The sequence below is a fragment of the Atta colombica genome, unplaced genomic scaffold, assembly GCF_001594045.1.
Source record: "Atta colombica isolate Treedump-2 unplaced genomic scaffold, Acol1.0 scaffold137, whole genome shotgun sequence".
Taxonomy (NCBI): Eukaryota; Metazoa; Arthropoda; class Insecta; order Hymenoptera; family Formicidae; genus Atta; species Atta colombica.
In genome coordinates, this window is record NW_017259225.1 from 461,669 (window position 1) to 473,856 (window position 12,188).

A 12,188-nucleotide genomic window follows, 5' to 3' on the forward strand; every position below is an offset into this window, starting at 1 on the left:
CGTGCGCGCGTTTTGTCAGCCGGCTGGACGTTCGCATGTTTATACGGTACGAAATTTTTTTTTAATCGTTTACACGGCTCGACCATCTGATCTTGATCAACGCCTTGATCTGGATCGTCGATCGTTCAAAGCGGTTAAACCAATTTACTCCCCGTCTTTCTCCAATCTTATCGTATACGTGATGTACACACAGTACATGCGCTCTCATTTTGTATATATGTGTATATCTGAGGGGAGGGGAGGGGAGGGGGGGGAAGGGGGAGACTTTAAAATTCCAGTTCTTCTGGTTTAACGCGCGCGTATCCTACGGCTAATTTTGACCAACGTTGACGGATACCGGCGGTTGTTTCATCTCTAATTTTTACTACTCGCCTGCGTTCAATTTTATTTTCGCATCGCGTTTCGCGCTCGACGCGCGAGACGCAAAAAAGTTGATAGATATACCGAGCTTATCGTTCGCGGTCAGTACTAAAAATAATATACGTAAAAAAATGTAATGGATATTTATCTTTGTCACGATCCAACGATTCGACATTTTTTTACTCCCGCAAGCCGTTAAATGATTCTCGCGAGATTCTCCGCGATAAAGGCCGATCTGATAAGGAACGACGTGTCATTCTCTCACGTAAGTGTCATCGTCTACGTCCTTCATTCATTGCGTAGTTTCCGGCCCATGTACGATCGCGAGACGACGCCTCTCGCGGGATTTTCGCCCACGTCGCATTGCGATATGCTCGACCAACCCAAGGATGAGCATAAGAAACTCAAAATAATGTTGTATTAACTGAAACAAAAAATGACTTATGATGAATTCAATCACTCGCACTGTACTATATTAGTACATATTAAAGTTTGCTTTGTATAAAATATCTAAGTACACAATGGCATAATACAATTAATACAATCAACTTTTACAATGAAATCATATATGTCCATTCTCTTAAATAATCTGACAATATCATTATTAAGTAATCAATCGTTTAAAATATTTATATATCTTTATCTACCTTTACTTTAATTTTATTTAACTTTGTTAATTTCATGTAGCTTTTAGTCTTATCCAGCAATGCAAGTAAAGCTCGTTAATAAATTCGATCAATAATCGAGCAATATGATGTCAAATTGACATTATTTTGACTTTCTTGTTTTTCTTGGAAACGCTACAGACGGTCTCCATCCATCATGCGATCCGTTGATTTAAGATGCGCAAATCTACATCTCTTTGTCGATAAAGAGTCTGTTCTGAGATCGGTGGTGTCAAACCACGCGGTGGTGGCAACCGCGAATACGCTCAAACAAACTCGTTTCTTCACGCTATTCACACTCGGTAACGAGAGCCCGCGGAAGCCTACCCGCGTTAATTATCTCTCTTTCTCTCCCTCGTGGCTGAAAGATAATTCCTCTTGAATCTCGTCACGTTAAATCAGCGTTTTCTACCTATCGAGCTACCAGGTTGTTTTCTAAAGAAACTACAGTGAGAGAAAAGTTTTTGGTACTTGTGATTATAATAGTATGGTAAAGTATTCATGACTAGGAGCTCCATTTTTATGATTATTATTGCTATAATATTATAATAATTGCATTTATAGTTCTATATACTCAAAAGAATGTATACTTGTTGTATTGAAAATAATCATAATTTTGATATATAGAATTATAGTATGTAAATATAAATTTATATATATATATATATGTGAGTGTGTGTGTGTGTATATATACATATGTAATTATTATTGTAATCTAAAAAAAGAGTCCCATTCGTTTCATATATTAAGAGAAAAGTTTTTGATATTTGTGAGTACAATTTCGTGAAATAATAAGAGTTCATTTTTATAATTATATTATTGTTGCAATAATAATTATAAAAATGAGTTTATATTAATAAACTTATTATAATTTCCCTTAATTATAATTTCACGAAATTGTACTCACAAATATCAAAAACTTTTCTCTTAATGTATGAAACGAATGGGATTCTTTTTTTTTATATTGTCACGAAATTATACATATAAGTCCAAAAACTTTTTTTTCAATATATAAAATGAATGGGACTCTTTTAATGGTGGAGTATACTGTAATATGAAAAAGAGTTGGCTTCATGTCGCGAATTCGCTTGAGAACTTTTTATTCTTCTTGACCTGTAGCTTTAAGTATTGTTACATCAGCAAATAGGGAGAAAGAAAGAGAGAGAGAGAGAGAGAGAGAGAGAGAGAGAGAGAGATTCAAGAACGTCATAAACTGGATTAAAATCTGTGTCGATGGCTCGTGATACAATTGCTTAGAGACGACTTTTCAGACATTCTCTGTACAACAGATCACAAACACTCGATTCAACGCTGTTGAATTAAATGCCATCGTAAAAAATGACCTTCGCACGAAAAGAAGCTTACCTCTCCTCTTTCTTTTCTTTTCTTTTTATTTTCGTCATTCTACCTTGGCTGCGTTATTATCCGTATACCGTAATTTAAAAAAGAATGTTTGATTTCTGAATAGAGATAGCATCGCAAAATAAGTCATTTTCAATTTAAACCGCAACTCACAAGAGTCAGAAGAGTTCTTTAGACAGCTGTAAAAAATTTGAGAGAAAGATTTGTATAAAAATCCAGTTAACCCTTCGGAGTTAACGTCAAAATATATAATACAATTACTAACGTTTGTGAGATCCTTTTGATTTGCTGACTAAAAGACACTAATTGATTTCAAAGAATCAGAAACGAGTTATATATAAAAAAAAATGAATACTGAAAATGAATAAGTTCATTTTAATAAGAATAATCCAAATTTGTGCACATACGTAACATAAAGAATACATTTAAATGAATAGACTCAGCATCAGCTTCAGTAAATTTAAGGCCGTAATTCACATTTTATTTTTATTGATAAATGCACACTTGGCATTTGCTTACATACATTGTTAAAAATTTCATATACTGAAATTTAATATATTTTTAAATTACACAATTTGAACTTAATTTCATGACATTACATTATAAATTTAATGTATTTATAACTGAAAAATATATATTTGTAAACATGTACATGAAATTTAATTATTTTTCATAAATTTAATGTACACGTTCATTACATTTAATAACTGCTGTAATTTAATTTTCAGTTAAATCATTCATTACTTTTAATTTCGTTCATAACTATGATACTTTACATCATCATTTACATGTAAAGGAAGCTCGTAATTATATTTCTACACAGAAAAAAAACACAACTGAAAACTGATTCAACAAATCTACAAACAGTCGTAGATAATCAACTTTTTAAATGTTAAAGTAGCAAAATTGACAGCTGAATAACATTAGCGGTTTGTCAAACCATCAAATCTTCTTATAGAGATGTTGGATTTGCGCAATAAGTTACAAGTTTGCTGTACCACCCAAATTAATTTTTTTTTCTGTGTAACAGTGTATATTACAGAATCTTAGAAATAAATGTGTACATTTAATTAATAAAAGTGAGATCTCAATAGAGATTTAAAAATCGAAGATAAAGTGCTTGAATTGAATTGGGAGAAATATTTTTGTCACGTTTGAACAAAGAGATAACTTGTAGACCATGAAATTCTTTATTTTTATTCTCGAGACGAACTAGTCGCATATTTTAATGTTCCGCAACAGTACGATATTTACATTCGTGCAAGAGAAAAACTACGCGGAAGCGCATACCACTGCACTGAAAAATAATTCCACTCGCGATCGCCCACGCCGCGGTTGGTCGGCGTGGTAATTATACTTACGATCTAGTTCCGGCATGTCGGCGACCTTCCTTCTCTGTTTGATCACAGAGGAATCTCACGATGGAGTCACATTGACGTCAAGGTGGAAAAACGAGCGTGTCTCGTCCTCGTGGATAAATTTAGCCCTTTAACGCGCGATTTTAGGGACGTCAATCCCTCTGACCTTTCCGAATATACGACGAGTGTGCCGCGGAATTTCTCTGGACTGACAGAAGTGAAAAATTGGGATAAACGCGTCAAGAGAAGCTTCTCTACATAAGAAAAAGCTCACGAGCTTTTGAAAGAACAATCGATGGCATTTCCAGCCAATTGTTTCAATCATCCTATACTCAGAGAAAAGGATACAATAGAAAAAAATTAGATTGGGTGGATCAACAAAGTTAGGACACTTGCTGTGCGAGTTAACATCTATAACTAAGAAGATTTGATGGTTCAACAAAGAAATTATGTCTATAAGCAATTAGTATGCTAATTCAGCTAATTCTTTGCTATTATACAATGAAAATTGCTAATATAAAAAACTTCCTTCATTACAGTAAAAAGTACGCGCCATTTTAATTAGCATATTTTGTTAAAATTTTTTGATCTACAATTTATATTTGATTGATTTAGAAAGTTATCTTTGCAGTATTAATAAACTTATATACTATTATAACAAATATGATTATAATTTATTGCAATTTATCTACAATTGTGCTAATTTAACGTTTTAAAAAATTACTGGCTGTAAATTTGTCGAATCAATGAGGTTTTTAGTTGTTTTAACAAATCTTTTTTTCCATGTTTATAAAAGCAATTATAAAGATGATAATTATACAGATTTTATATGTAAAATTAATATACACACATAATTTAATAAACTATTCTGTAGTTATTGCAATTGTAAAATAATGCAATTCAATTATATACATTAATTTATTCGTGTACATTAATTCTGCGTATAAAACTTATATAAAGTTGCTATCGTTGTAACTGTTTTTCTTTGAATTGGATTAAACGCAACTCGCAAATCCCTCGCGGCCTCCGTTTTTTTTTTCAATAAAATAAAACGTAATGTTCTAACAACGATGATAACAAGTATGATAACGTTTTTAAAACGAACGAAAAAATCGTTCAGGTGTATATATCAAAATAGGTCACCCGCAGCTAAATGCACAATCGAGCGAGATGTTGAAACCCAGCGCGCTGTCCGAGCAGCGGCGTAATGAAGATGAAGAGGAGAAAATCGCAATAACGTAACAAAGAATTTCATTTGAAAAATCGCGACGCAATCGCACGTTCTTGTCGCGAGTCTACCGACACGCGACAGAAGCCAACCAATTCGGTCGCGTGAGATCCAAGGGGGGATACGTTGTCACCGTTCGAAATTAATTCGATCGGCGTCGATTGACTCGAGTTATTCGTTGTGGCACGTCGCGATATGGGTTGGACGGACGGACATTGTTACGTGACACACAAGGCCGAGGTGGAAGCTGCGCTAGATGGGAAAATGAAATGAGGGAGAAAAGAGACGTGACGGGCTGCGTTACGAGATGAATGAATAGTCGCGCATTCGCGGCGCGCGGCTAAACGGCGACTTCACCGGGATATCTGATACATCCGTGCACGATTTTTCAATCGAAAAACGATACTCGCGCTCGCGGAAGCATTGTAAAAACAAAACACACCCATTTGCATTTACGCGCGTGGAATTATGTGTGATGTAATTACTTGCATGTATAACTAAAGTAGCGCGTTTCTTTTTTTTTTTTGCGACAAAGAAAAAACGCAGAAGATCATATCGCTGAATACGAGAAGATATCTAATAGGTGTATCTTTTCTTTAACACTGGCATGAATTTTTGTCAGAATCAGTTTCCTGATCACAAATCTCGTCACACTATTCTTTTGTGCTTAACTCTTGGTATATAATCTAGAATTTTAACCTAATGTTTTTTCAAAATATTTGTGGATGGTCAAAATATTTGTATGACTCGTATGCACGAAAGACACACACACGACGTGGAGATAATAAATATCATTTCTACGCCGCATATATAAATGTACTCATCGTCGCATGAATTTGTAAAATGTTTTTATAACATAATATAATTTTAAAGTAAATTATTCATATTAGAATTTTCCACTAAAACATGTTTTTTAAGTGAAAATTTTTAGCTAAATTAATAGGCTTCCTCAAAATTATACTATAATCAATGCAAAATGTTCTTGATTCGTATATATAAATGGTGTATTGAAAAAAATTTACTAAATCTTAATACATATTTCTTTGAATAATACTATAGTAAAAGTAAACATTTACTTGCTTATAGTAAATAAATATTTATACAATAAAAGTGATAATTAAATCAAATTAATAGTTTTTGTATCAGATAAATATATGTTTACATTTAGTGAATATTTACTTAGTATTATTTCAACAAATATTTATTAAAATTTTTCAGTGTAATAAATAGAAAATATATGTGTATTTAAATTGATACATGCGGTGTCCTGGAACCACATAGGTTTCCAATTAAATTAAATATACACAGGAGAGTCAAAATGTTAATATCAATAAAATCAATTTTTCTCTAAGAATCTAAATTGGGATTGAAATCCACAAGATTTGCGTAATTCATACGATATTCGCTCTTAAATATACAATCTGACCTTATTAATTTTGTGCGCGGTTTTTAATGCATCCAGGATTAGCGCGTCGTAAAATAATTTCATACGAGCGTGTACTAACTCGTCACATCGGATCGATCATTTTAATACACCTCCGTTCTCACTTGTTCCGAGAAACTGATACACGATGAAAACGATTTGACTGTAATGTATGTGTCCATGTATGTGCCAGCCCGGAGGGCATCGATTATCATTCGTTAGTGGCAGAAAGAAGAAGGTTACAGTTCGCGAGTGTGTCCAGTGCGATTCTCACAGTATTCTTCTCTTTCTTATCAAGAAGAAGACGCGACAAGTGCATGTGAGGAACGGAAGAAGCGCGAGTGAAATGACATGGTCCAGAGACGTTAATTTCAGAATTTTTCTTTTTCTCATTAACATGATACGCGACAAGTGCTAGAAACAGAGATATAGCGCGAGTGAAATGACGTGGTCCAGAAACGTTAATTTCAGAAATCCAGCGCCGGAGATGTCGCGATACGAGCCTCGCGTGCTCGATCTCTCGCCGCACGCGTACACACGCGCACGCACGCACGCGTGAGCAATTCAATTAAGGAAGCGCAGACGTGCTCGCGTGCGCTCGAGCCTGATCGCGCAGCGAGATAATTTACGTTGTACTCCTCCCTGTGGGATGAATGAACGTGACCCACGCATTTTTTCCTCCCGCTCAGGTCACGACGCAGAGAGAAGAAGAAGAAGGAAGAAGAGGGGCAGAGAGAGAGAAGGCGAGCGAAAGACTAAAGAGACGAGTGTGGGGCGTGTTTAAGAATTGTACGGACTTTAAAGCGTCCGATAAGACCCGTCCGTCGTGATATCGAGCACCGAAGGGATCCCGAAAATTCGCGCCCGCGATCTCTTCTTATCTCTCACGACGAGGAATCAAATCCCTGACTGCCAGACGTCGTTCGCTTTATAGCGCATGTTGCACACGCGAACGATGTGATCACTCATCGAGATAATTAAGAACAAGGAAAACAACGACGTGTTGCGCACTGATCGTCCGCAACGATCGCCAGCGCATCGTGATAATCCTCCAGTGTCTTTTCTACCGTAACGTAAAAATAAAAGTGTGGTATACAACACACAGATTTCCGGTCTTACTCGCGGCTTTAATTACGCGCGAGGATTGAGCGTATCGGCGCGTATCGGTCCCCGATTTCCCGCGCGGAAGCGTCTCGCGATTTTTCACGAGATAGTAAAATCGCTACAGTCCAGAGAGAGGGGAGAAGAAGGAACGAGGAGGTGAGAAGAGATGAGCCGAGGGCATTTGCTCAGCGTGACACACGCCAGCGGTCTCTCCCCCTCGCGATACGGATAGATGCGACGTGGGAGGATCGTTATCGAATGGGTAATAAGGTCGAGAGCAATTGAACTCTTAGTGCGGCGTCGGTGGATTTTGTCGTTGATCCAGAAGAACAGACGACGTCGCCTTCCGTCGAGTATGGAGAAGAAAAGTGGAGGAGAGGCACGGCCGAAGATCGAGATCGTACGGGTCTCGTCCATCGAACGTAGCCACTTCCGACCGCTGGACGGGGTGCAGCTACGAGCGACTTACAGTCATGTGCGAGTGGGTACTTACTGCCCGGAACCGGAAACGACTGGCGGACCGACCGAGAACAAGCCGCTCGTGCCGATCGAACAGACGCGACGCTTCAAGAAGTGAGTGTCGTTTCGTCACTTCTCCTCGATCAATATTAAGGCCGAAGCACAGATTTTTGCGTAATATATAATACATAAAGTATTATACAAAAATCAATCCTCACAGAAAAAAATGTTTGATTGAATTAATTAAAATTCTGATGGAAAATGAATGATCCAGAATATTAGTTGAGTCTACAAGATTTTTGTACTAAATCTTGTTAATTAAAATTCTAGTTGAAATAACCATTCAGTTATAGATTTATAGATTTAACCAGAAATCTAGTAGACTTAACTAGAATTCTGGATCGTTCATTTTCATCAAAATTCCAGTTAATTCAACCAAACATTTTTTTACGTGCTCTAATTAGTCTTTTATTTCATGGAAAGAAAGGAAATAAAGCTTTGATTCATTTTCTTATGTATTGTTACGCGTTAGACAAACGCAAACACGATAGGTGTAATAAACCTTAAGTCTTAAGGGATTGACCAATTAATTATTCTTCTCACATTCGATTGTGATTGGTTAATTTCTTACGGCTTAAGGCTTAAAACTTAGATAACGGCTTATTATAGAAAGCTCATTATGCAAGACTCTAAGCTCCCTTACTTTCATCATGAAAAAACGCGAAATATTTTGTTATCGCGATAGGGCGTAATCAGCTTTACGAAGATAACAACTGACTAGCCGATCGATAATGCCATTTTTTTTATCTTGTGTCTGGACATTATAACTTATTAGATACGAGATATCTAATAAGTTGTAAATAGATTTTTTAATTCGTTTTTAACGTTGCATGAAATAGAACTTGAAAATAGAATTTGAAAAATACTACATCTTTACAGAAATTTGGGACCAGTATCAAGACTGCTGAGACGTCGTCATAACGCGACATGCCTTGCCACCAAATCCTGTGATAACATTTATAACGTGAATAGGAATAGTAATTCTCTGGACTGGAGAGTCAACCAGAACGCCAACGAACAAGGTAATTCATTAACTGTGACTCATAACATAGTTAACGAACTGGAGAACTCAGGAGTCAGTCATTCAATTACGGCTTGTTCACTTGTTTTAAATTTTATTTTTTTTCTTGATAATTGCACATCTAAATTTCTCTCTTATATAATTTATATATATTAAGCCCATTAAAACTTTTTTTATTTAAAAAGATAATGCTACTACAATATAGCTAAGAAAAAAGTTTAAATATTTTGAGTCATTAAAATTTGCAATATTTTAAAATGCAATGTTGGTATAATAATTGATTATAGAAAAATAAAATCTTCTTTTAAAGTATGTTTTTTTCTTCTTTATATTTCATCTTTTATAAACAAAAACTTATCATTTCAATTCATAAAATTGAATTCGATTTTCATCCTCCATACAAAGGAGAAATGTTTAAGTTCAGTTTAATTAATAGATAGATTAATTAAATTAGTTAAACGAGTAAAATACTTTCGTAATTTCTGAGGGAAATGTGGATGCGACTTGTGGAAATGTAATTGTAAAGCTTCGACCTGTAATTTTAAAGCTTCGATTTGTCATTTTTCGTTCTTTTCCCTTCCAGATCTACAAGCTAGACAAAGCAGCAGCCTAGACTGGAGAGTAGGAAGATCCGTCACTTTCAGCTCCAACCAACTCCACTGGGGAAATACGACGCGAAGCGCCGAACAGCTTTCCAGAAGCACGCCTCTCACTTCCGATCATCTTCAGACACCGAGCACGAGGTATGCTAATCCACGTCGATGCACCTCGCGTGCAAACCCGTTTCATGCACGCAATGAAAGCAAATAATTTATGACAAGCTCTCCCTCTGAGAGCGCGGCCGCCGAGCAGAAAAGTATAACGGTAGACTTTTGCGAGTCAAGAAGCGGGCAGTAATAATGGGATGAAGGCGGGGGAGGTTTAGCGAAAAGCAAATCGCGATAACGTCATATACACACAATGTGTATGTACACGCAACGAGGTGGATACCAAGAAAATGCAGTATTCGATTACATTGGAAACAGCAATTAATTTGCTAAAAAACAAAGCGGGTAACAACATTCGCTCGGAAGACATGCGATGGGAATGTAAAACTCGACGGAAACGCAGTTCGCCGCGGAAAAAGAAGATAAATTGATTGATTACACTTTTATGAAATAATTAGCAAAGTGAAAATTGCGCGGCGTAGGTTCCATTTATTCTGGGATTCAAAATACATATAATTAACATATTGACATAAAAAAATGAACATTTAAAATTCCACATATCACTTTTTTATTTCAAAAGTGATCCAGAAAATTAGGTTTCCCAGAAAAGGAGAGAAATTATTCATTAATTTTCGACAGAAAAATATTGACAAATCATATTATATCGATAAAAATAACATATACTTAATATATAATCAAATGTCATATTTGCCATTTTCACTTCACAACCAGTTAAATAAACCATCCTTCTTGAATTTTGACAATTTTTTAAATCATTCTTCTTGAATCGTGAAGGTTTTTATGAAATTGAAAACATCAGAAACGAGAAAAATACATAAAGAAAATGTTTACAAAAATCTACATTAAAAAATAAATATTTTTTAATGAAGCAACATTTGTCATCGATAGACTAGATTTGTATTTGTAAAACATATTTTAAACTATATAATTTATTATATTTATTTAATATAATTTATTATATTTATTTAAACTGAATTAATTTATAATATGTCTAACCAAGAAACAAGTTATATAATGTCGAAATGAAATAAATGTAATTTTGTATTAATTTGAAATAAGAGGAGAGTTTCGTTACATTTTACAAGTGTACTCTATCAAATGCAAATATTGATTTATTGAAAAATGTATTTTACAACGATTTTTATTATCTATGTGTTTCTTCGTTTTTGATATCAACCTAAATATCCATAATGAATGATCATAAAAGTTTAAAATTCACTTTCGATGATTGATAAAATAATATTTACTTATACTACTTATTCGTGATAATAATTTCAAAGTTATATTTTTTAATTGTGACATTTTTAAAGTGAAAAAGTGATATAATAAACATTTCAAAGAAAGAAAAACAAAAAAAAGTAAGAAACTTTTGAAAAGTTTCTTATCAATTATAAATCATTTTCATTATATTATATTTTTCTCGTGTCTTTTTTCGTGTCGCATATAAGTATCGCCAAATGAGTGACAAAAGTATCGCTTTAGATCGAAACTTGTGTCACTATTGAGACGACTCTCCCCGCGTCTGTCTCGACCTGGAAGCAAAGGTTCACTGCAGTCGTCGCCGACAATTTGCCCCTGGGTCCAAGTCGAATACTCGACGGAATCGATTGAGGGGGGCAAGCGAGAGGAGTCGCAGGAGAACGATGCCAGTTTCCAGCAGGAATTGCAGTTGAACGAGCTGCGGAAACGGATGGCCGGGATTGCCTCCACGTCCCAGGTGATTGGTAATCTGCGTAAATGTCTTGTTCCGTCTCGTCACGCGCAATAATCGATAATCGTCTAATTACGAATCTATCGTCTAATAATGGGCCCGTCGACTCGTATAAGTCAGCAAAAGAAATATAGAGCTGACAGTGAAAATAATTGTAATATATTTTCGATGCCTTCTATATATTTTTTAAAGCGTATAATATTAAAAATATAATTATTATTACTATCATTATTATTACTAACATTAGCATAATAACTATATAAATGGAGCTCTTAATCATAATTATTTTATTCAATTATAATCATAAATACAAAACACTTTTTCTCACAATCAGTATGAAAGTAATAATTTTAATAAGATTGCGATTATCGTTAACTTTTTTTCTAGGTATTAAACTCGTAATAATCTCAATAGCATTCATAATAATATAATCATTTTACATTTATAACAATCTTAAAAAATTCTCTCTAATCGACATTTGCTCCGAAATTTTCTTTTGCAGGTATTTGCGAGTTCAATAGTAATAGTATTTTAAATTAATGTATACATCTTTATCTAAAATTAACGTAATTAAATGATAAAAATTTGATTTTTTTCATTTTCAATATCAAAAATCGTATGTAACTCAAGAGTATGTAACTCAAAATTATGTAAGATGAAAAATATTTGTTATGAATAATTTTTCAAAGCAATTTTTAAAAATGTCCGG

The 12,188-nt window shown here is 34.6% G+C and overlaps 1 protein-coding gene across 1 annotated transcript in view; it reads left to right on the forward strand.

The window, feature by feature from the left end:
• The first annotated feature begins 6,435 nt into the window (after positions 1–6,435).
• LOC108684681 overlaps positions 6,436–12,188 on the forward strand; it is a 40,532-nt gene continuing 34,779 nt past the window's right edge. The window contains exons 1-4 of the mRNA XM_018189133.1: positions 6,436–8,073; positions 8,899–9,041; positions 9,624–9,783; positions 11,251–11,485. Coding sequence (XP_018044622.1) covers positions 7,733–8,073; positions 8,899–9,041; positions 9,624–9,783; positions 11,251–11,485 — 879 coding nt within the window. The 5' untranslated portion in view covers positions 6,436–7,732. The remainder of the gene's footprint in view (positions 8,074–8,898; positions 9,042–9,623; positions 9,784–11,250; positions 11,486–12,188) is intronic.